The sequence below is a fragment of the Leopardus geoffroyi genome, chromosome X, assembly GCF_018350155.1.
Source record: "Leopardus geoffroyi isolate Oge1 chromosome X, O.geoffroyi_Oge1_pat1.0, whole genome shotgun sequence".
Taxonomy (NCBI): Eukaryota; Metazoa; Chordata; class Mammalia; order Carnivora; family Felidae; genus Leopardus; species Leopardus geoffroyi.
Genome location: NC_059343.1, coordinates 125,745,222 through 125,772,107, shown reverse-complemented (window position 1 = coordinate 125,772,107; position 26,886 = coordinate 125,745,222). Strand labels below are relative to the sequence as shown.

Genomic DNA, 26,886 nt, shown 5'->3' with positions numbered 1-26,886 from the left:
CCATGTAAGACCAATTCAGAATATTGGTGTATTGAGCTGTCACCTGAAGGTTGCCTGTATTTATCTCTTTAGCATATTAATGCCAGTTTGTTAGCTCTGTGCTATAGTTCCCTTATCCCCCCCACCCCCTTCCCAGTAAGGTATTTGTATCACTTCTAGTGCTCTGTCCACTAAACCAGACAATCATCTCTACTTTTCACTGGGTTCCAGTGCCTCTCTGGCCAAAGTTTTCTTTATGGGTTTTGGTTGATGGGTGTGCCAATATATTTGTTACTATTTGCATTTGAATAATGCATTCAAGTGCATACAGTACTATTTCAAAAAAGAGAAAACAAACTTTGAATACTTCCACATATTAAACATTAAGCCTGACAATTTTAATATATTATTTAATGTTAATGCAATCTATCTGTGAAGTTATTTTAATTTGAAATATGAGAAAGCTATTAGAGGTGTTATATGACTTTCCTATGGTCACACTAAAAAATTCAAATACATGTCTCTAGACTTTTTAAGCTTAGGTCTCTTTTTCCTTCCATGTGTAACTATTTTATCATTTGATTCCCTCAGCAACCCTGTAATCAGGGAAAAGATTACTCACCTTGTTTTATCTTTATTATGCTCTATCACAATACCCAAAGTAGAGGCACATAGTTGATTCGCAATAAAGATGTATTGAATAATTAAGTGAATTGAATTAGATTTATGAATTAAGGAAGTTGAGGACCAAAATGACTTTTTCAAAGTTATCTGCTGGAGAATGGCAGTTTAGAGTGAGAACCATTCAATTTTGATGTTTCTATTCTGTAGATTTTTCTCAGGTCTTTTTAAAAATAAAATGAACTTTTCTTGCCACTAAGAATATATATTTGTGGGAAGACATACTGACTCTCTCTTATGACTCCTTCTCAACTATTATCTTATGTATGTATGTATGTATGTATGTATGTATGTATGTTTTATTTATTTATTTATTTATTTATTTATTTATTTATTTATTTATTGAGAGAAAGAACAGAGGAGAGGGGCAGAAGGAGAAAGAGAGAATCTTAAGCAGACTCCATGCCCAATGTAGGGCTCGATCTCACTACTGTGAGATCATGACCTGAGCCAAAACCAAGATTTGGTTGCTCAACTGACTGAGCCACCCGGGTGCCCTTCTTATGTTTTTTATCGATTTGACTAATTGGATGCTAGGAACAGTTATACCTATTAATGGAAACCTTCTGGGTCCAAGGTAGGAATGGTGAAAACAGACTTAAGGAGATACTTAGTTGATTCTACACCATGCTTTTTGATCCTTGGCAACAGCCATCTCTTTAGTTATATCCCCTTTTCTCTTAAACTACCCAGAGAGTTTCATTTTTAGTCCTGTCAAACCACAACAAGACCCTCCTCATAAAGTGAGAGTATCAGTAAACCTGGGCCTGAGTAGGTGGTTGACAAAGTGCCTAGTGTTTGGAAAGGTTTACAGAAGGCATCCAAACTGGAGAAGCAGGAGGTAGCTGAGGGTCACTAGAAAATCAGAAAACTTGGATTCTAGTCCTATTTCTGCCTTTCAAATTTCAAATTTGTGGGCAAATTTGATGGTCCCCTCTTTGAGCTTATTTCTCCATGTATAAAATGAGCAAAATTAAGGAATCTCTTAAGAGTCCCGGTAGCTTTAACATTTAATGGAGTACTATTGTTTTGTTACCCTATCTCCATAAGGTGGTGGGTAGGTAGAATAAACACACTCCAACAGTCTGATTCTATTATTCTGTGAACTTATGCTTCTCTCAGCCAGAAGTGGGGTAAGTTTTTTGTAACACAATTTTTCTTTTTTAACTTTGAGGACTGTTCTTTCATGCACCAAAATTTGATGTATAACTTTATGCCACCGACTGTTCCCCAGAACATTGTATTAACAATTTCTGCTTGCATTTCTCCACTGTTGAGTTGGGGCTGGAGCACATGTTTGATAAATCTCTTGTCAATGCTATAGTAAGAGTTCAAGTATAGTGACCACTGTCTGCCTTTTACACAGGTAATCATCATAGCCAGTAGGAAGTACTGATTTGGTTAAGATACAGGGCTATTTAGTTGGCCCAGTCTATTGATTGAAATTGTTTTAAAGTGTTTACACATGCAAGTGTTTCCTATTAAGAACTATTATTTTCCATCTCTGTTTCTTCCACTGTCACAGGCTCTCTCCTAAGCACGCCCCAGATATTCCTGATGACAGCACTGACAACATCACTATATTTACCAGAATCTTAGATCGCCTTCTAGATGGCTATGACAACCGGCTGCGACCTGGTCTTGGAGGTCAGTTACTATTTTAAGATCCTTTTTTTGGCTATTGTCATCTAAAAAGAAAAATTCTTAAGGTAACTTCAGCACTCCCTTGACCAATGGGTTTAGTGTAAAGTTAAGTTTCTTCCCTCTGAGCAGCAGAAATTAGTTCTAACCTTTCATTTCAATGGTCAATCTCTCTGGTATGGTTTTGGAAAATTCTGAATTTCACTTAGCTAAATGCATGTAATATACACTAATATTTGACAAAGTCCATTTCTGGTATCAAAAGACCAATCCCTGCCTAAATGGGAGGCTTGGCCCCGGCATATCTGGGAAACATACCTTTGCTCTCAAAACCCTCAGCACATGTCAGCCTGAACTTCCAATGAGGAGCAACCTGCTGCCTAGGTGGGATCTTGGTTGGCCATTAGTTTAGTATCATTAGCCATATGATCACAATGAGATAAATGCATCAGAGTACATCATGGGCTATACTTAAATGGCAAGTATGCAAGTGTATGAGTTTGATTTTTTCCTGAACCATTTGAGAACTAGTTGCAGATATCGTACCCCTTTGTCCCTAAATACTTCAATGTGCTTTTCCTTAGAACAAATAAATTAATTTACAAAATTACAATGCAATTATAAATTCAGAAAATGTAACCTGACATTATACTGTGTTCTGATCTGTAGTTGATATTCAATTTTTGCCACTTGTCCCAAAAGTGTTCTATATAGCATTTTTCATTGATCTAGGATTCAATCCAGGATTATGCATAGCATTTATTTTCACATATCTTCAGCCTGTAATTTGGTATAATTTACTCAGATTTTCTTTGTCTTTCATAGCATTAGATTTTCCTTATTCATTTTTGGAGCAAATACACAGATTTAATCATGTCTTTCTTAGTGCATTTTTCCAAAAGGGATATGATGTCTATTTGGCCCATTATTGGTAATGTTCACTTTGATGTTCACGAAGTTATTCCACTTTAAAATCACCTTTTTTTAAGTTTATAATCTATAAGTAATTTGTGAGGAAGTACTTTGAGATTATTATATTCCTAATTCAGGTTGCATGCAATCATTATAGTAACTATTAAATATTCTTACATGAATAATAACTGTTATGGTTGCAAATGGTGATTTTCTAAATGTATTATTCCTCTATATTTATTAGATGGTATTCTATTGTAAGGAGAAAAACCCTTCTTTTTAATTAGGTAACTATTATCATCAATTTATGGATTCATATTTTATTCAATTAATTGTAATCCATTAATATTATTCATTTTAATTAGAATTTATGTCCATAATTTTCCATATTTGCCTAGCAGAAGCCTATTCAAGCTGGCTTATGTTTCCTTTTGATCTGTTCTTCACATATTTGGGGCACCTTTTTACTTTTTGGCATAACAGTATATTCCATATTTATCTTGTAATTTTCCCTTATTCCCTTCCCAGGAAGCAGCCACTTTTTCCAAGAATACATGGCACATTTTTGTGGGAAATTACAGTATATTTAAAGTTCAACTTCTGAGTGCTAGGTGTATTCATTGCTAGTAGGGTGTCATTGCTTTTAGAAACTTTCATCAGACAGAATTAGAAAATAAAAAAATTAAAAATTTAATGTATATTCACATGTATTTACATATATCTATATAACATGTGTATATTGTGTGTGTGTGTATATAGACACACATAATATATACACATACCTGTATATATTTCTATATATACATACACACACATACATATGTACAAATATGTGTGTGTGCGTGTATAATGAGTTTGTACTGATACCATTAAGTTCAGTTCAACACAGCATTCATTGATTTACTCATTTTCTCAGTCCTACAAAATACATAAAATGGTGTTGGAATTACTATATCCATACCATTATAATAAACTCACTTATTAAGTCAAGTTGAAGATATGTTTGCAGTTTTTGTTGTTGTTGTTTTTAGATGAAGGATGTATGACACTTGCTTTGGTATAAATAATGATTGGATCAGGACAATATTCCTGAGGAATAGAAGACCAGTTACAAATCAATTGCAGTTGTCCAGGATGAAAGTGATGGCTGTGGGAATGTAGAGAATTTGGTGACTGATTAAATTATGGGGCTGGTAAAAGGAGGGAGAAAAAGATAACTTCTAGGTTGTTGGCATGGATGACTGAGTGGTGCTACTTTCTACAATAAGGGACGTTGGAAGAGGGACAGTACTATTTTGTTTTATTCTGTTTCTTTTGAAGTGTGCTTGGAACAAAGAAAGCAGGGGAGTAGGCGGAAGTTAATTGGTTGTAGACATGTAGAATTTGACTACCCATGAAAAATATGGGTGGAGCTTTTGGCTTCTGGCTAACATAGAGTAACAGGGACCAGATTTACCTTTATCACTAGTTTTAAGCTATTTGATCATATCCCTTTGTGAAATTTTATTCATGCTTCTTATTTTTTAATGTTTTATTTATTTTTGAGAGAGAGAGAGATAGAGAGAGACAGAGTGAGAGTGGGGTAGGGGCAGAGAGAGAGGGAGACACAGAATCCAAAGCAGGATCCAAGCCCTAAGCTGTCAGCACAGAGCCCAATGTGGGGCTCAGACCCAGGAATTGCAAGATCATGACCTGAGCCAAAGTCGGACGCTTAACTGGCTGAGCCACCCAGGCACCCCTACTCATGTTTCTTATTTGTTGACCTTCTTGGTTTGAAAGAATTAAAACTTTTATCAAATTTAGAATGTTTTTGACCATTTTTTTCAAATAAATTTTCTGCTCCCCTTCATATAAAGAGAATATCTTCAAAGCAAACAGAGTAAAACAAAACATTGTGGCTAAAATTAACAAGTTAGGAAACAACAAATGTTGGTGAGGATGTGGAGAAATAGAGACACTTCTACCCTGTTGGTAGGAATGCAAACTGGAGCAGCCACTCTGGAAGACAGTATGGAGATTCCTGCAAAGGTTAAAAATAGAACTACCCTAAGGAAACAGCAAATGTTGGTGGGGATGTGGAGAAAGGGGAACACTTCTACCCTGCTGGTGGGAATGCAAACTGGTACAGCCATTCTGGAAGACTGTATGGAAGTTCCTGAAAAGGTTAAAAATAGAACTACCCTATGACCCAGCAATTGCACTAGTAGGTAGTTATCCAAAGGATATAAAAACACTGATTTAAAGGGGTACTTGCACCCCAGGGTTTATAGAAGCATTATCAACAATAGCCGAACTATGGAAAGAGCCCAAATTTCCATCAACTGATGAATGAATAAAGAAGATGTGGTATACAATAAAATATTGCTCATCCATCAAAAGGAATGAAATCTTGCCATTTGCAATGAGTTGGGTGGAATTAGAGTGTATTATGCTAAGTGAAATAAGTCTGTCAGAGAAAGACAAATACCATATGATTTTACTCATATGTGGAGTTTAAGAAACAAAACAGGTGAACATAGGGGAAAAGAAGGAAAAATAAAATAAAAATAAAATAAAATAAAATAAAATAAAATAAAATAAAATAAAATAAAATGGCAGAGGGCAGCAAACCATAAAATACTGTTAACTATAGAGAACAAACTGAGGCTTGCTAGAGGGGATGTGGGTCGGGCAATGGGCTTAACTGGGTGATAGACATTAAGGAAGGCACTTGTTATGATGAACACTGGGTGTTGTATGTAGGTGATGAATCACTAAAGTCTATCCCTGAAACCAGTACCACACTTTATATAAAGTAACTTGAATTTAAGTAAAATATTGGAAGGAAAAATAAACATTATGTATAGAGGGACAATTTTGCTTCTTGTCAGAAATAAGCAAGCAAGAATGTAGTTAGTGACAGCTTTGAAGTACTGGAAAAAAACTGTCAATCTAGAATTCTGTAACCAGAGTTAATGTACTTTAAACATATAGGCAAAATGAATACTTTTTCAGACACTAGAAGCTGAAAAATTCATCAGCATGTCTGTACTACAAGAAATGAATGTAATGTAAATGTAATGTAAATGTAATGTAAATGTAAATGTAAATGAAAATACATCAGGCAGAAGGAAAACAATGCCAGATAGAAATAAGGATCTGTAGAAAGGAGGAAGAGCAACACAAATAAAAAACTGTGTGGGTAAATATAAAGCAGTTTTTTCCCCAATCTATTTAAATGATAAATGACTAAAGCAAAAATAATGACAGTGTATTATGTGACTTAAAATATATATATGAGGAAAATGTATGACAACAATAGCACAGAGGCCAGGAGAAAATGAAATAGAAATGTACTGTTGAAAGGTTTTTGTACTGTACATGGCATGATATAATATTACTTGTTGGCAGATTGTGATAAGGAAGTGTGCTATAGAACTTAAAGAAAAATTATAGCTAATAAAGAAAAAAGGTTATAAAAATGTAATAATAGAAATAGTTGGTTGATAAGGCAGAAAAAGAAGAAAATGTAACAAAAAGATGAAACAAATAGAAAAGTAAGAACAACCATATGAATCATCACATTAAATATAAATAATTTAAACATCCATTTTATTTTTAAATATTTATTTATTTTTAGAGAGAGAGAAAACGTGATCAGAGGGGCAGAGAGAGAGAAAGAGAGTGGGAGAAGCCCAAGCAGGTTCCATGCTGTCAGCGCAGATCCTGATGTGGGGCTCGAACCCATGAACTGTGAGATCATGACCTGAGCTAAAACCAAGAGTTAGACACTTAACCAACTGAATCACCTCAGCAGTCTTAAGCATCCATTTTTAAAGGCAGAGATGGTCAAATCGTATTTTTTAAAAATCAGGATGCAAAATTACTGAGAGAAACCCACCTTAAATATAAAGCTGTAAATAAAAGTAAAAGGATGGAAAATGGTGCACCATGCTAACACTAATTAAAAGAAGATTGGAGTAGCTATTTTAATATCAGAAAAAGAAAATATTAGAGCAAAAATATTGTTAGCAATAAAGAGGACCATTTTATAACAAAGGGGTCAATTCATTAAGAGTACATAATGATCCTAAATATTTATGTACCTAATCACAGAGCATCTAACCACATGAAACAAAAATTGAGAACTGAAAGGAGAAAGATATGATCTTTAGTTATAGTAGAGATTTCAACACTCCTTTCTCAATAAGCAATGTACCAGTAGGCAGAAAATAGGTAAAGGTAGTAGAAACAGGAACCACAGTATCAACCAACTTGACTTGAGTGGCATTTATACAACATTCCAATCAACAACAACAGAATATACATCCTTTTCAAATATACCTACAACCTTTACCAAAATAGACCATATTCTTTATCATAAAAAAATTAAAAGACCTTACAGCATGCAAAGTATGTTCTCTCACCACAGTGGGAAAAATTAGAAAGTGAATATCTGGAAAATCTCAATGTATTTGGGAACTAAATAATACAATGCTAAATAAACCATGAGTCAAAGAAGAACTCAAAAGAAAATGCAAAACATTTTCAATTGAATAAAATAAAAAAATATGTCATAAAGCAGTGCTAAGAGGAAAGCTGATAACACTAGATGGGTACCTCAGAAAATATTAACCTTAAACCAGTGCCCCAAGTCTTCACTTAAGAAACCAGAAAAAAAAGAAGAGGTAACAATATAATAAATTGCATGAATCAATTGGGCAAAAAATCTCTTAGACATGTCTCTGATTCTGAGAGTGAGAACAATGGCATACTTTTCTCTGAGGAACAACACCACTGTAGTTACCAAATGTTTGATGGAAGGATAATGCTAGCAGCCCCAAATTTCCTCAACTCACATATTTCAGCATAGACCACTGCCCCTCAAGCCAGGTCAAGGACACTAGAGCCCACAGTACTCTCAGCAGTGCCTTGCCCAAATTAGAGTCACTGGCATGATATATTCAAAGTGTTGAAAGAAAAAAATATATCCTATAACCAAGAATACTCTACCTCACAAAGTTATTATACAGAATTGAAGGAGAGATCAAGAGTTTTCCAGAAAAACAAAAGTCAGAAGAGTTTATCACCACTAACTACCCTTACAAGAAATGTTAAAGAGACTTAAGTGGAAAAGAAATGGCCATAATTAGACATAATAAAATTATGAATAAAACATGTGAAATATAACAGCATATACATAAATCATGGAGGAGGGCGTAAAAAAGAAAATCAGAGTTTTTCTTTTAGAATATGTTTGACCTTAAATGACCATCAACTTAATATAGACTGCTATATACCTAGGATGTTATATATTGACCTCATGGTAACCACAAACCCAAAACCCCTAATAGACACAGATAATAAAGAGGGGCACCTAGATGACTCAGTTGGTTGAGCGTCTGACTTGAGCTCAGGTCATGATCTCACAATTTGTGAGATTGAGCCCTGCATCGGGCTTTCCATTCTCAACGAGGAGCCCACTTTGGATCCTTTGTCTCCCTGTCTCTCTCTTTCCCCACCCTGGTTACTCTCTCTCAAAAATAAACATTAAAATTTTTTAATATGAAATTTATTGTCAAATAACGGTGCTCATCCCAACAGGTGCCTTCCTCAATATCCATCATCCACCCTCCCCTTCCTCCCACCCCCCATCAACCCTCAGTTTGTTCTCAGTTTTTAAGAGTCTCTTATGTTTTGGCTCCCTCCCTCTCTAACCTTTTTTTTTTCCTTCCCCTCCCCCTTGGTCTTCTGTTAAGTTTCCCAGGATCCAAATAAGAGTGAAAACATATGGTATCTGTCTTTCTCTATATGACTTATTTCACTTAGCATAACACTCTCTAGTTCCATCCGCATTGCAACAAAAGGCCATATTTCATTCTTTCTCATTGCCATGTAGTATTCCATTGTGTATATAAACCACAATTTCATTATCCATTCATCAGTTGATGGACATTTAAGCTCTTTCCATTACTTGGCTATTGTTGAGAGTGCTGCTATAACCATTGGGGTACACGTGCCCCTATGCATCAGCATTCCTGTATCCCTTGGGTAAATTCCTAGCAGTGCAATTGCTGAGTCATAGGGTAGATATATTTTTCATTTTTTTGGGAACCTCCACACTGTTTTCCAGAGCGGCTGCACCAGTTTGCATTCCCACCAATAGTGCAACAGGGTTCCCGTTTCTCCACATCCTCGCCAGCATCTATAGTCTCCTGATTTGTTCATTTTAGTCACTCTGACTGGCGTGAGGTGGTATCTCAGTGTGGCTTTGATTTGTATTTCCCTGATGAGGAGCGACGTTGAGCATCTTTTCATGTGCCTGTTGGCCATCTGGATGTCTTCTTTGGAAAAGTGTCTATTCATCTCTTCTGCCCATTTCTACACTGGATTATTTGTTTTTCATGTGTAGAGTTTGGTGAGTTCTTTATAGATTTTGGATACTGGCCCTTGTCAGATATGTCATTTGCAAATATCTTTTCCCTTTCCGTTGGTTACTTTTTAGTTTTGTTGATTGTTTCCTTTGCAGTACAGAAGATTTTTATCTTCATGAGGTCACAATAGTTCATTTTTGCTTTTAATTCCCTTGCTTTTGGAGATGTTTCAAGTAAGAAATTGCCACAGCTGAGGTCAGACAGGTTTTTTTCCTGCTTTCTCCTCTAGGGTTTTGATGGTTTCCTGTCTCACATTCAGGTCCTTCATCCATTTTGAGTTAATTTTTGTGAATGGTGTAAGAAAGTGGTCTAGTTTCATTCTTCTGCATGTTGCTGTCCAGTTCTCCCAGCACCATTTGTTAAATAGACTGTCTTTTCCATTGGATATTCTTTCCTGCTTTGTCAAAAATTAGTTGGCCATACTTTTGTGGGTCAAATTCTGGAGTTTCTATTCTATTCCATTGGTCCATGTGTCTGTTTTTGTGCCAATACCATGCTGTCTTGATGATTACAGCTTTGTAGTAGAGGCTAAAGTCTGGGATTGTGATGCCTGCTGCTTTGGTCTTCTTCATCAATATTACTTTTGCTATTTGGGGTTTTTTGTGGTTCCATACAAATTTTAGGACTGCTTGTACTAGCTTCGAGAAGAATACCAGAGCAATTTTGATTGGGATTGCATTGAATATGTAGATTGCTTTGAGTAGTATTGACATTTTAACAATATTTATTCTTCCAATCCATGAGCACAGAATGTTTTTCCATTTCTTTATATCTTCTTCAATTACCTTCATAAGCTTTCTATAGTTTTCAGCATACAGATCTTTTACATCTTTGGTTAGATTTATTCCTAGGTATTTTATGCTTCCTAGTGCAATTGTGAATGGGATCAGTTTCTTTATTTGTCTTTCTGTTGCTTCATTGTTAGTGTATAAGAATGCAACTGATTTCTGTACATTGATTTTGTATCCTGCAACCTTGCTGAATTCATGTATCAGTTCTAGCAGACTTTTGGTGGAATCTATAGGATTTTCCATGTATAGTATCATGTCATCTGCAAAAAGTGAAAGCTTGACTTCATCTTTGCCAATTTTGATGCCTTTGATTTCCTTTTGTTGTCTGATTGCTGATGCTAGCACTTCCAACACTATGTTATACAACAGCGGTGAGAGTGGGCATCCCTGTCGTGTTCCTGATCTCAGGGAAAAAGCTCTCAGTTTTTCCCCATTGAGGATGATGTTAGCTGTGGGCTTTTCATAAATGGCTTTTATGATCTTTAAGTATGTTCCTTCTATCCCGACTTTCTCAAGGGTTTTTATTAAGAAAGGTGCTGAATTTTGTCAAAGGCCTTTTCTGCATCGATTGACAGGATCATATGGTTCTTCTCTTTTCTTTTATTAATGTGATGTATCACGTTGATTGATTTGCGAATGTTGAACCAGCCCTGCATCCCAGAATGAATCCCACTTGATCATGGTGAATAATTCTTTTTATTTGCTGTTGAATTCGATTTGCTAGTATCTTATTGAGAATTTTTGCATCCATATTCATCAGGGATATTGGCCTGTAGTTCTCTTTTTTTACTGGGTCTCTGTCTGGTTTGGGAATCAAAGTAATACTGGCTTCATAGAATGAGTCTGGAAGTTTTCCTTCCCTTTCTATTTTTTGGAATAGCTTGAGAAGGATAGGTATTATCTCTGCTTTAAACATCTGGTAGAACTCCTCTGGGAAGCCATCTGGTCCTGGACTCTTATTTGTTGGGAGATTTTTGATAACTGATTCAATTCTTCGCTGGTTATGGGTCTGTTCAAGCTTTCTATTTCCTCCTGATTGAGTTTTGGAAGAGTGTGGGTGTTTAGGAATTTGTCCATTTCTTCCAGGTTGTCCAATTTGTTGGCATATAATTTTTCATAGTATTCCCTGATAATTGTTTGTATCTCTGAGGGATTGGTTGTAATCATTCCATTTTCATTCATGATTTTATCTACTTGGGTCATCTCCCTTTTCTTTTTGAGAAGCCTGGCTAGAGGTTTGTTAATTTTGTTTATTTTTTCAAAAAGCCAACTCTTGGTTTTGTTGATCTGCTCTACAGTTTTTTTAGATTCTATATTGTTTATTTCTGCTCTGATCTTTATTATTTCTCTTCTTCTGCTGGGTTTAGGCTGCCTTTGCTGTTCTGCTTCTATTTCCTTTAGGTGTGCTGTTCGATTTTGTATTTGGGCTTTTTCTTGTTTCTTGAGATAGGCCTGGATGACAATGTATTTTCCTCTCAGGACTGCCTTTGCTGCATCCCAAAGCGTTTGGATTGTTGTATTTTCATTTTCGTTTGTTTCCATATATTTTTTGATTTCTTCTCTAATTGCCTGGTTGACCCACTCATTCTTTAGTAGGGTGTTCTTTAACCTCCATGCTTTTGGAGGTTTTCCAGACTTTTTTCTGTGGTTGATTTCAAGCTTCATAGCATTGTGGTCTGAAAGTATGCATGGTATAATTTCAATTCTGGTAAACTTATGAAGGGCTGTTTTGTGACCCAGTATATGATCTATCTTGGAGAATGTTCCATGTGCACTCGAGAAGAAAGTGTATTCTGTTGCTTTGGGATGCAGAGTTCTAAATATATCTGTCAAGTCCATCTGATCCAGTGTATCTTTCAGGGCCCTTGTTTCTTTATTGACCGTGTGTCTAGATGATCTATCCATTTCTGTAAGTGGGGTGTTAAAGTCCCCTGCAATTACCACATTCTTATCAATAAGGTTGCTTATGTTTATGAGTAATTGTTTTATATATTTGGGGGCTCCGGTATTCGGTGCATAGACATTTCTAATTGTTAGCTCTTCCTGATGGATAGACCCTGTAATTATTATATAATGTCCTTCTTCATCTCTTGTTACAGCCTTTAATTTAAAGTCTAGTTTGTCTGATATAAGTATGGCTACTCCAGCTTTCTTTTGGCTTCCAGTAGCATGATAAATAGTTCTCCATCCCCTCACTCTCAATCTAAAGGTGTCCTCAGGTCTAAAACGAGTCTCTTGTAGACAGCAAATAGATGGATCTTGTTTTTTTATCCATTCTGATACCCTATATCTTTTGGTTGTTGCATTTAGTCCATTTACATTCAGTGTTATTGTAGAAAGATACGGGCTTAGAGTCATTGTGATGTCTGTATGTTTTATGCTTGTAGCGGTATCTCTGGTACTTTGTCTCACAGGATCCCCCTTAGGATCTCTTGTAGGGCTGGTTTAGTGGTGACAAATTCCTTCAGTTTTTGTTTGTTTGGGAAGACCTTTATCTCTCCTTCTATTCTAAATGACAGACTTGCTGGATAAAGGATTCTCGGCTGCATATTTTTTCTGTTTAGCACACTGAAGATCTAAGTGATCAGCAGCATGCACAGTGAGCCCAGGGTCCTCCTATGCCACCATCTTCCCCTGTAATTTCCATCACATTGAAGATTTCCTGCCATTCCTTTCTGGCCTGCCAAGTTTCAGCAGTTAGATCTGCCACTAGTCTTATGGGTCTCCCTTTGTAAGTTAGAGCCTATTTATCCCTAGCTGGTTTCAGAATTTTCTCTTTATCCTTGTATTTTGCCAGTTTCACTATGATATGTTGTGCAGAAGATAGATTCAAGTTATGTCTGAAGGGAGATCTTTGTGCCTCTTGGATTTTAATGCCTTTTTCCTTCCCCAGATCAGGGAAGTTCTCAGCTATGATTTGTTCAAGTATACCTTCAGCCCCTTTCTCTTTCTCTTCCTCTTCTGGAATTCCTATAATACGGATATTGTTCCATTTGATTGCATCATTTAGGTCTCTAATTCTCCCCTCAGACTCCTGGATTTTTTTTTATCTTTTTCTCAGCTTCCTCTTTTTTCATAAGTTTATCTTCTAATTCACCTATTCTCTCCCCTGACTCTTCAATCTGAGCTGTGGTCGCCTCCAGTTTATTTTGCACCTCATTTATAGCATTTTTTTTAGCTCCTCGTGACTATTTCTTAGTCCCTTGATCTCTGTAGCAATAGATTCTCTGCTGTGCTCTATACTTTTTTCAAGCCCAGCGATTAATTTTATGAATATTGTTTTAAATTCTTGTTCTGTTATAATGCTTAAATAGTTTTTGATCAATTTGTTAGCTGTTGCTACTTCCTGGAGTTTCTTTTGAGGAGAGTTCTTCCATTTCACCATTTTGCATAGTCCCCAGGTGGCTCCAAACTGCAGGGCACTTCCCCTGTGCTGTCTGGAGTATCTTGTGTTGGTGGGTGGGGCCCCAGTCAGACCAGATGTCTGCCTTCAGCCCACAGCTGGGGCCACAGTCAGACTGGTGTGTACCTTATCTTCCCCTCTCCCAGGGGCAGGACTCACTGTGGAGTGGTGTGGCCCCTTTCTGGGCTACTTGCACACTGCCAGTCTTATGGTGCTGCTTTGATGGGATCTGGCATATTAGCCAGGGTGCATCCTCAAGGTGAACAGGGGTGAGAGGGGCAGGTTTTCCTTGCTTTGCCACTGGTGGTCCCCTGCTGAAGGGGCCCTGCAGCACCAGGAGGGAGGCAGGCAGACCCGTCGGGGGGATGGATCCACAGAAGCACAGCGTTGGGTGTTTGTGCACGGTGCAAGCAAGTTCAGTGATGGGAACTGGTTCTCTTTGGGATTTCGGCTGGGGGATGGGAGAGGGATATGGCACTGGCCAGCGCCTTAGTTCCCCACTTAGCTGAGCTGTCTTCTGGGGCTCAACAACTCTCCCTCCCAGCATCCTCTCGCCCTCCTGCTCTCCAAGCAGAGCTGTTGACTTATAACATTCCAAATGTTAAGTCCCACTGGATGTCAGAACTCATTCTGTCTGGCCCCTCTGCTTTTGCAAGCCAGACTCGGGGCTCTGCCTTGCCAGGTGGGCTGCCCCTCCCACCGGTCCATGTAGCGCACACCGCCTCTTTGCCCTTCCTACCCTCTTCCATGGGCCTCTTGTCTACACTTGTCTCTGGAGATTCCATTCTGCTAGTCTTCTGGCGGTTTTCTGGGTTATTTAGGCAGATGTGGGTGGAATCTAAGCGACCAGCAGGACAAGGTGAGCCCAGCATCCTCCTATGCCGCCATCTTCCTCCAGGTCCAAAGATTTTTAAAAAAAGAAAAGAAAGAGAAAAAAAAAAGCCAAACAGAACACTACAGAAACTGCTCAATCACTACAAAAGAGAGCAAGGGAAGAAAGGAACAGATAACTACAAAAACAACCAGAAAACAAATAAAAAAATTACAATAAGTACCTACCTATCAGTAATTACTTTAAATGTAAATGACCTAAGTGCTTGAATCAGAAGACATAGTGTCGTGGAATGGATTTTTTAAAATCTATCCATTTATATGCTGCCTATAAGAGACTCATCTCAGACCCAAAGACACATTGAAAGTAAAGGGATGGAAAAACATTTACCATGCAAATAGAAATGAAAAAAAAGAAGCCTGGTAGCAGTATTTATATCAGATAAAACAGAGTTTAACAAAGACTGTAATAAGAGACAAAGAAGGGAATTACATAATGATAAAAGAGTCAATACAGCAAGAGGATATAAAAATTATAAATATCTATATACCCCAAAATGGAATACCTAAATACATGAAGTAAGTATTAATGAACATAAAGAAAGAAATTGATGGCAATACAAGAATAGGAGACTTCAATATCCCACTTACATCAATGGATAGGTCATCTAGGCAGAAAACCAATAAGGAAGCAATGTCTCTCAATGACACATTAGACAAATGGACGTAACATCAATCTGAAACAACAGAATACACACTCTTTTCAAGGACACATGTAACATGCTGCAGAATAGGTCACATGTTAGGCCACAAACAAGTCTCAATAAATTTAGGAATATTGAAATCATAGCATGCTTCTTTTCCAACCATAGTGATATGAAACTAGAAATCAATCACAAGAAAAAAAAAACCTGGAAAAAAACCACAAATATATACAGGCTAAACAACATGAAACTAAACAACTGATGAGTCAATTAAGTAATCAATTAAAGGTAATTAATAACAAATACATGGAGACAAATGAAAATGAAAACACAATGGTCCAGTGGTGCCTAGGTAGCTCAGTCTGCTAAGTGTCCAACTCTTGGTTGTGGCTCAGGTCATTATCTCACAGTTCGTGAGTTTGAGTTCCACATGGAGCTTTGAGCTGACACTGCAGAGCCTGCTTGGGATTCTCTCTCTCCCTCTCTCTCTCTGCCTTTCCCCTGCTTGCTCTGTTTCTCTCTCAAAATAAATAAATAAACTTAAAAACATTTTTAAAACCACAATGGTCCAAAATCTTTGGATTACAGTGAAAGCAGTTCTAAGAAGGAAATATATAGTGATACAGGCCTATCTTAAAAAATAAGAGAAAACTCAAATTATATTTAAAGGAACTGGAAAAAGAGGAACAAACAAAGCCGAAGGTGATTAGAAGAAATAATTCAGAACAGAAATAAATGAAATCAAAATTTAAAAAATCAATAGAATAATCAGTAAAATGACAAAGTTGTTCTTTGAAAAGATAGACAAAATTGATAAAACCTTAGCCAGACTCATCAAGAAAAAAAGAGTAGTCCGTGTTCATTCTTCTGCATGTTGCCATCTGGTAATAGATCAAATATAAAATATGTATTTTTAAATGATGATAAAGGAAATAAATATCCTAAATTAAAAAAATAAAGATCTTGAATATACAGTGAATTTACTTTATCAAATTAACTTGAAAAAACTGGTTGAATTAAGTCAAATATGCTGAGAACAAGTAGTTTAAGTCAATCAAATGCTATTTATAAAAGAATTTTCTAATGATTTTTCTCCCAAAATACTTGGTGTTTAAATTACTCTTTTTATCCTAGCTTAGCCTGTGTGAATACCACTGAAACAGAATAAAAATGTACATAAAAGTGATATAGAAAAACTTGTCCACCAAAGTCACAAAAGATGAAAATTTAGAATACTTACTTTTTTAAAAAAAAATTTTAATTCCAGTATAGTTGGTATACAGTGTTATATTGGTTTAAGGTATACCATATAGTGATTCAACAATTGTATACATTACTCAGTGCTCGTCATGATAAGTATAATCTTGATCCCCTTCAGCTATTTCACCCATCCCACCAATTCCCAAAATCAAAATAACAAACTCATAACTATAGAGAACAAATTGATGGTTGCCAGAAGGAGGTATAATATTTACCTTAAAAAATCATATTCTTAAACTTTTTAATGTTTATTTAGAGAGAGAGACAGAGCATGGATATGGGAGGGGCAGAGAGAGAGGGAGACACAGAATCTGAAGCAGGCTCCAGGCTCTGAGCTCTCAGCACAGAGCCCAACCTGGGGCCCGAACTCACAGACCGCAAGATCATGACCTGAGCTGAAGTCGGACGCCCAACTGACTGAGCCACCCAGGTGTCCCCTGAAATCCTATTTTTAAAGTATTTGTGGAACTATGGTTTATATTGGAGTATATTTGATTAATTGCTTTAAATAGCCAGTGACCTTTTTTTTCTTTATAATCAATGTGAAGAGAGGGAGAGAGGGTGGAAAGGAGGGAGAGACAGAGAGACAGACATAGAGAGACTTCATCTGTGTAGTTCAAAGATGTTAAAAAAATATTACCATCATGTGACCATTTCTTAATGCAATATAAGTGAAGAATTCTCTTGCTAGAGGGTGGAAATGTTCATCTTGTGTGTTCCTTGACCATTTTTACAATCATAGATGTAACTGTGTTGACCTCCTTCACTACATGGTTTCTAGTTTAACCTGAATATAAGAATATTTCTGGTTATTTCCTCCTATTTGTCAAATTTATCTGTCAATAATGTACAGTAAAGAAGCTTCCACACAAAAATAAAAGAACCCAAGTAAATAAAATCAGAAAGAAGTAACAACTGACACAACAGAAATACAAAGGATTATAAGAGAATACTTTGGAAAATTATATTCCAACAAATTCGATGACTTAGAAGAAATGGATCAATTCCTGGAAACATACATTCTTTCAACACTGAATCAGGAAGAAAGAAAATCTAAAGAGACTAATTACTAGCAACAAAATTAATTAATTAATTAATTTAAGAGCTATGGATTTTTTTTTTAATTTTTTTTTTCCAACGTTTATTTATTTTTGGGACAGAGAGAGACAGAGCATGAACAGGGGAGGGGCAGAGAGAGAGGGAGACACAGAATCGGAAACAGGCTCCAGGCTCTGAGCCATCAGCCCAGAGCCCGACGCGGGGCTCGAACTCACGGACCGCGAGATCGTGACCTGGCTGAAGTCGGACGCTTAACCGACTGCGCCACCCAGGCGCCCCAAGAGCTATGGATTTTTATTGAGCCTTTACTATGGGTCAACATCCCCCTAAACACTTTACATAAAATTATCTCATTTAATCCTCCCAACCATTGAGGTGGGTCCCATCATCATCTCCATATATAGAGGAAGAATCCAAGGCACTAAATGTCCTATAATTTGTCCATGATGGCACAGCTACTAAGAAGTAAGCTGGGATCCATGCCCATGGAAGAGTCTGATTTCAGAGCCCATTATACTGCACTGCCTTCCTTATTTATGCTATGCTGACTCCCTTTTATTTTTTTAGTATGATTTATTGTCAAGTTAGCTAACCTACAATGTATATAGTGTGCTCTTCATTTCAGGGGTAGATTGTTATGATTCATTGCTTACATACAATACCCAGTGCTCATCCCAGCAAGTGCCCTCCTCAAGCCCATCACCCATTTTCCCCTCCCCATACCTCCTCCCTGCAATCAACCCTCAGTTTGTTCTTTGTATTTAAGAGTCTCTTATTGTTTGCCTCCCTCTCTGTTTGAAACTAACTATTTTTCCCCTTCTGTTCCCCCATGGTCTTCTGTTATGTTTCTCAAATTCCACATATGAGTGGAAACATATGATATCTGTCTTTCTCTGACTTACTTATTTCACTTAGCATAATACCCTTCAGTTCCATCCATGTTGTTGCAAATTACAGGATTTCATTTTCTCACTGCCAAGTAGTATTCCATTGTATATATAAACCACACTTTATCCATTCATCAGTTGATTAGATATTTGGGCTCTTTCCATAATTTGGCTATTGTTGAAAGCACTGCTATAAACATTGGGGTACATGTGCCCCTGTGAATCAGCATTCCTGTATCCTTTGAATAAATTCCTAGTAGTGTTTTGCTGGGTCATAGGGTAGTTCTATTATTACTTTTTTAAGGAACCTCCACACTGTTTTCCAGAATGGCTACACCAGTTTGCATTCCCACCAACAGCACTAGATGGTCCCCTTGTCTCTACATCCTCATCAATATCTGCTGTTTCCTGAGTTGTTAATTTTAGTCACTCTGACTGATGTGAAGTGGTATCTCAGTGTAGTTTTGATTTGTATTTCCCTGATGATGAGTGAGGTTGAGCATCTTTTCATATCTGTTGGCCATCTGGATGTCTTTGGAAAAGTGTCTATTCATGTCTTTTGCCCATTTCTTCACTGGATTATTTGTTTTTCGGGTATTGAGTTTAGCACGTTCTTTGTAGATTTTGCATACTAACACCGTATCTGATATGTAATTTACAAATATCTTCTCCCATTGTGTTGGTTGCCTTTTAGTTTTGTTGATTGTTTCCTTTGCAGTGCAGAATCTTTTTATCTTGATGAGATCCCAATAGTTCATTTTTGCTTTTATTTCCCTTGCCTTTGGAAATGTGTCAAGCAAGAAATTTCTGTGGCTGATGTCAAAGAGGTTGCTGCCTGTTTTCTCCTCTAGGATTTTGATGGTTTCCTGTCTCACATTTAGGTCTTTCATCCATTTTGAGTTTATTTTTGTGTAACTAACAACAAAATTTAATTGGTAAACAAAAAAACTACCAAAAAAAGTCCAAGACCAGATGGATTCACATGTGAACTTTACCAAACATTTAGAGAAGGGTTAATACTTACTCTCTTTAAACTACTCCAACAAATAGAAGAGGAAGTAAAACTTTCAAATTCATTCTATGAGGACAATCTTATCCTGTATACCAAGACCAGACAAAGAGACCACTAAAAAGGAAAACTACAGGCCAATATATCTGATGAACATGCAAAAATTCTCAATAAAACATTAGTAAACCACATTCAATAATACATTAAAAGGATCATTTACCACAATCAAGTGGAACTTATTTTGCAGATGCAGGTGTGGTCCAACATTCACAAATCAATCAATGTAATACACCACATCAATACAAAAAAGGATAAAAATTACATGATCATCTCAAGAGATGCAGAAAAAAAGTACCTGACAGAATTCAGCCTCTGTTTATGATAAAAACTCTCAACAAAGTAGGTTTAGAGGAAACATACCTCAACATAATAAAAGCCATTTATGAAAAGCCCATAGCTAACATCATACTCAATGGGGAAAAATGGAGAGTTTTTCTCTAAGATCTAGAACAAGACAAGGATGTACATTCTCAACACTTTTATTTAGAATAGTACTGGAAATCCTAGCCACAGCAACTAGACAAAAAAAGAAATAATAGGCATCCATATTGGTAAAGAAGAAGTTAAACTGTCACTATTTGTAGATGACATGATACTGTACATGGAAAACCCTAAGGACTCCACCAAAAAACTACTAGAAGAAGTAAATGAATTCAATAAAGTTACAGGATACAAAATTAATACCCAGGAAGCAATAGTGTTTCTTTGCACTAATAATGATGTAGCAGAAAGAGAAATTAAGAAAGCAATTCCTTTAACAATTGCTCCAAAAAGACTAAAATAGCTAGGAATAAATTTAACCAAGGAAGTGGAAGATCTGTACTCTAAAACCTATAAAAACACTGATGAAAGAAATTAAAGACACAAACAAATGGAGAGATATTCTGTACTCATGGATTGAAGAGTTAATGTTGGTAAAATGTCCATACTATTGGGACTACACCAACCAAAAAGTTTTTTTGCACAATGAAGGAAACCAAAAAAATTGAAAGAGCAACCCAACCTACTGAATAGGAGAAAATACTAGCAAATGATATATCCAATAAGGGTTTAATACCCAAACTATATAAAGAACTTAACAACTCAACACACACACACACACACACACACACACACACACACACAATCTGACTCTAAAATGGGCCAAGGAGCTGAATAGACATTTTTCCAAAGAAGACATACAGGAGGGGAAGGAGGGAAGATGGCGGCGTAGGAGGACGCTGGGCTCACCTCGCGTCCTGCTGATCACTTAGATTCCACCTACACCTGCCTAAATAACCCAGAAAACCGCCAGAGGATTAGCAGAACGGAGTCGCCGGAGCCAAGCGCAGACGAGAGGCCCACAGAAGAGGGTAGGAAGGGTGGCGAGGCGGTGCACGCTCCACAGACTGGCGGGAGGGAGCCGGGGCAGAGGGGCGGCTCCCCGGCCAAGCAGAGCCCCGGAGTCTGGCTTGCAAAAGCAGAGGGGCCTGACGGACTGTGTTCCGACAGCAAGCGCGACTTAGCGTCTGGGAGGGCATAAGTTAACAGCTCTGCTCGGAAAGCAGGAAGGCTGGAGGACAAAGGGAGGGAGAGCTGCTGAGCCCCCGGACAACAGAGCTCAGTTTGGTGGGGAACAAAGGCGCTTGCCAGCGCCATCTCCCCCGCCCATCCCCCAGCCAAAATCCCAAAGAGAACCAGTTCCTGCCAGGGAACTTGCTCGCTCTGCGCAAACACCCAACTCTGTGCTTCTGCGGAGCCAAACCTCCGACAGCGGATCTGACTCCCTCCCGCTGCCACAGGGCCCCTCCTGAAGTGGATCACCTAAGGAGAAGCGAGCTAAGCCTGCCCCTCCTGCCCCTGTGCACCTTGCCTACCCACCCCAGCTAATACCCCAGATCCCCAGCATCACAAGCCTGGCAGTGTGCAAGTAGCCCAGACGGGCCACACCACCCCACAGTGAATCCCGCCCCTAGGAGAGGGGAAGAGAAGGCACACACCAGTCTGACTGTGGCCCCAGCGGAGGGCCGGGGGCAGACATCAGGTCTGACTGTGACTCCGCCCACCAACTCCAGTTATACACCACAGCACAGGGGAAGTGCCCTGCAGGTCCTCACCACGCCAGGGACTATCCAAAATGACCAAGCGGAAGAATTCCCCTCAGAAGAATCTCCAGGAAATAACAACAGCTAATGAGCTGATCAAAAAGGATTTAAATAATATAACAGAAAGTGAATTTAGAATAATAGTCATAAAATTAATCGCCGGGCTTGAAAACAGTATACAGGACAGCAGAGAATCTCTTGCTACAGAGATCAAGGGACTAAGGAACAGTCACAAGGAGCTGAAAAACGCTTTAAATGAAATGCAAAACAAAATGGAAACCACCATGGCTCGGATTGAAGAGGCAGAGGAGAGAATAGGTGAACTAGAAGATAAAGTTATGGAAAAAGAGGAAGCTGAGAAAAAGAGAGATAAAAAAATCCAGGAGTATGAGGGGAAAATTAGAGAACTAAGTGATACACTAAAAAGAAATAATATACGCATAATTGGTATCCCAGAGGAGGAAGAGAGAGGGAAAGGTGCTGAAGGGGTACTTGAAGAAATAATAGCTGAGAACTTCCCTGAACTGGGGAAGGAAAAAGCCATTGAAATCCAAGAGGCACAGAGAACTCCCTTCAGACGGAACCTGAATCGATCTTCTGCACGACATATCATAGTGAAACTGGCAAAATACAAGGATAAAGAGAAAATTCTGAAAGCAGCAAGGGATAAACGTGCCCTCACATATAAAGGGAGACCTATAAGACTGGTGACTGATCTCTCTTTTGAAACTTGGCAGGCCAGAAAGAATTGGCACGAGATTTTCAGTGTGCTAGACAGAAAAAATATGCAGCCGAGAATCCTTTATCCAGCAAGTCTGTCATTTAGAATAGAAGGAGAGATAAAGGTCTTCCCAAACAAACAAAAACTGAAGGAATTTGTCACCACTAAACCAGCCCTACAAGAGATCCTAAGGGGGACCCTGTGAGACAAAGTACCAGAGACAACACTACATGCATAAAACATACAGACATCACAATGACTCTAAACCCGTATCTTTCTATAATAACACTGAATGTAAATGGATTAAATGCACCAACCAAAAGACATAGGGTATCAGAATGGATAAAAAAACAAGACCCATCTATTTGCTGTCTACAAGAGACTCATTTTAGACCTGAGGACACCTTTAGATTGAGAGTGAGGGGATGGAGAACTATTTATCATGCTACTGGAAGCCAAAAGAAAGCTGGAGTAGCCATACTTATATCAGACAAACTAGACTTTAAATTAAAGGCTGTAACAAGAGATGAAGAAGGACATTATATAATAGTTACAGGGTCTATCCATCAGGAAGAGCTAACAATTATAAATGTCTATGTGCCGAATACCGGAGCCCCCAAATATATAAAACAACTACTCATAAACATAAGCAACCTTATTGATAAGAATGTGGTAATTGCAGGGGACTTTAACACCCCACTTACAGAAATGGATAGATCATCTAGACACACGATCAATAAAGAAACAAGGGCCCTGAAAGAAACATTGGATCAGATGGACTTGACAGATATATTTAGAACTCTGCATCCCAAAGCAACAGAATATACTTTCTTCTCGAGTGCACATGGAACATTCTCCAAGACAGACATATACTGGGTCACAAAACAGCCCTTCATAAGTTTACCAGAATTGAAATTATACCATGCATACTTTCAGACCACAATGCTATGAAGCTTGAAATCAACCACAGAAAAAAGTCTGGAAAACCTCCAAAAGCATGGAGGTTAAAGAACACCCTACTAACGAATGAGTGGGTCAACCAGGCAATTAGAGAAGAAATTAAAAAATATATGGAAACAAACGAAAATGAAAATACAACAATCCAAATGCTTTGGGACGCAGCGAAGGCAGTCCTGAGAGGAAAATACATTGCAATCCAGGCCTATCTCAAGAAACAAGAAAAATCCCAAATACAAAATCGAACAGCACACCTAAAGGAAATAGAAGCAGAACAGCAAAGGCAGCCTAAACCCAGCAGAAGAAGAGAAATAGTAAAGATCAGAGCAGAAATAAACAATATAGAATCTAAAAAAACTGTAGAGCAGATCAACGAAACCAAGAGTTGGTTTTTTGAAAAAATAAACAAAATTGACAAACCTCTAGCCAGGTTTCTCAAAAAGAAAAGGGAGATGACCCAAATAGATAAAATCATGAATGAAAATGGAATTATTACAACCAATCCCTCAGAGATACAAACAATTATCAGGGAATACTATGAAAAATTATATGCCAACAAATTGGACAACCTGGAAGAAATGGACAAATTCCTAAACACCCACACTCTTCCAAAACTCAATCAGGAGGAAATAGAAAGCTTGAACAGACCCATAACCAGCGAAGAAATTGAATCTGTTATCAAAAATCTCCCAACAAATAAGAGTCCAGGACCAGATGGCTTCCCAGGGGAGTTCTACCAGACGTTTAAAGCAGAGATAATACCTATCCTTCTCAAGCTATTCCAAGAAATAGAAAGGGAAGGAAAACTTCCAGACTCATTCTATGAAGCCAGTATTACTTTGATTCCTAAACCAGACAGACCCAGTAAAAAAAGAGAACTACCGGCCAATATCCCTGATGAATATGGATGCAAAAATTCTCAATAAGATACTAGCAAATCAAATTCAACGGCATATAAAAAGAATTATTCACCATGATCAAGTGGGATTCATTCCTGGGATGGAGGGCTGGTTCAACATTCGCAAATCAATCAATGCGATACATCACATTAACAAAAAAAAAGGGAAGAACCATATGATCCTGTCAATCGATGCAGAAAAGGCCTTTGACAAAATCCAGCACCCTTTCTTAATAAAAACCCTTGAGAAAGTCGGGATAGAAGGAACATACTTAAAGATCATAAAAGCCATTTATGAAAAGCCCACAGCTAACATCATCCTCAACGGGGAAAAACTGAGAGCTTTTTCCCTGAGATCAGGAACACGACAGGGATGCCCACTCTCACCGCTGTTGTTTAACATAGTGCTGGAAGTTCTAGCATCAGCAATCAGACAACAAAAGGAAATCAAAGGCATCAAAGTTGGCAAAGATGAAGTCAAGCTTTCGCTTTTTGCAGATGACATGATATTATACATGGAAAATCCTATAGACTCCACCAAAAGTCTGCTAGAATTGATACATGAATTCAGCAAAGTCGCAGGATACAAAATCAATGTACGGAAATCAGTTGCATTCTTATACACTAACAATGAAGCAACAGAAAGACAAATAAAGAAACTGATCCCATTCACAATTGCACCAAGAAGCATAAAATACCTAGGAATAAATCTAACCAAAGATGTAAAGGATCTGTATGCTGAAAACTATAGAAAGCTTATGAAGGTAATTGAAGAAGATTTAAAGAAATGGAAAGACATTCCCTGCTCATGGATTGGAAAAATAAATATTGTCAAAATGTCAATACTACCCAAAGCTATCTACACATTCAATGCAATCCCAATCAAAATTGCACCAGCATTCTTCTCGAAACTAGAACAAGCAATCCTAAAATTCATATGGAACCACAAAAGGCCCCGAATAGCCAAAGTAATTTTGAAGAAGAAGACCAAAGCAGGAGGCATCACAATCCCAGACTTTAGCCTCTACTACAAAGCTGTCATCATCAAGACAGCATGGTATTGGCACAAAAACAGACACATAGACCAATGGAATAGAATAGAAACCCCAGAACTAGACCCACTAACGTATGGCCAACTCATCTTTGACAAAGCAGGAAAGAACATCCAATGGAAAAAAGACAGCCTCTTTAACAAATGGTGCTGGGAGAACTGGACAGCAACATGCAGAAGGTTGAAACTAGACCACTTTCTCACACCATTCACAAAAATAAAGTCAAAATGGATTAAGGACCTGAATGTGAGACAGGAAACCATCAAAACCTTAGAGGAGAAAGCAGGAAAAGACCTCTCTGACCTCAGCCATAGCAATCTCTTACTCGACACATCCCCAAAGGCAAGGGAATTAAAAGCAAAAGTGAATTACTGGGACCTTATGAAGATAAAAAGCTTCTGCACAGCAAAGGAAACAACCAACAAAACTAAAAGGCAACCAACGGAATGGGAAAAGATATTTGCAAATGACATATCGGACAAAGGGCTAGTATCCAAAATCTATAAAGAGCTCACCAAACTCCACACCCGAAAAACAAATAACCCAGTAAAGAAATGGGCAGAAAACATGAATAGACACTTCTCTAAAGAAGACATCCGGATGGCCAACAGGCACATGAAAAGATGTTCAGCGTCGCTCCTTATCAGGGAAATACAAATCAAAACCACACTCAGGTATCACCTCACGCCAGTCAGAGTGGCCAAAATGAACAAATCAGGAGACTATAGATGCTGGAGAGGATGTGGAGAAACGGGAACCCTCTTGCACTGTTGGTGGGAATGCAAATTGGTGCAGCCACTCTGGGAAGCAGTGTGGATGTTCCTCAGAAAATTAAAAATAGACTTACCCTATGATCCAGCAATAGCACTGCTAGGAATTTATCCAAGGGATACAGGAGTACTGATGCATAGGGGCACTTGTACCCCAATGTTCATAGCAGCACTCTCAACAATAGCCAAATTATGGAAAGAGCCTAAATGTCCATCAACTGATGAATGGATAAAGAAATTGTGGTTTATATACACAATGGAATACTATGTGGCAATGAGAAAAAATGAAATATGGCCTTTTGTAGCAACGTGGATGGAACTGGAGAGTGTGATGCTAAGTGAAATAAGCCATACAGAGAAAGACAGATACCATATGGTTTCACTCTTATGTGGATCCTGAGAAACTTGACAGGAACCCATGGGGGAGGGGGAGGAAAAAAGAAAAAAAAAAAAAAGAGGTTAGAGTGGGAGAGAGCCAAAGCATAAGAGACTGTTAAAAACTGAGAACAAATTGAGGGTTGATGGGGGTGGGAGGGAGGGGAGGGTGGGTGGTGGGTATTGAGGAGGGCACCTTTTGGGATGAGCACTGGGTGTTGTATGGAAACCAATTTGACAATAAATTTCATATAATAAAAAAAAAAAAGAAGACATACAGATTACCAACAGACACATGAAAAGATGTTGAATATCACTAATCCTCAGAGAAATACAAATCAAAACCACAATGAGATACTGCTTTATGTCTGCCAGAATGACTAAAATGAAAAACAACAG

At 37.9% G+C, this 26,886-nt stretch overlaps 1 protein-coding gene across 1 annotated transcript in view; it reads left to right on the top strand.

The window, feature by feature from the left end:
• GABRA3 (gamma-aminobutyric acid type A receptor subunit alpha3) overlaps positions 1-26,886 on the top strand; it is a 337,898-nt gene that overhangs the window by 114,416 nt on the left and 196,596 nt on the right. The window contains exon 3 of the mRNA XM_045471027.1: positions 2,186-2,307. Within this exon, the coding sequence (XP_045326983.1) occupies positions 2,186-2,307 (122 nt within the window). The remainder of the gene's footprint in view (positions 1-2,185; positions 2,308-26,886) is intronic.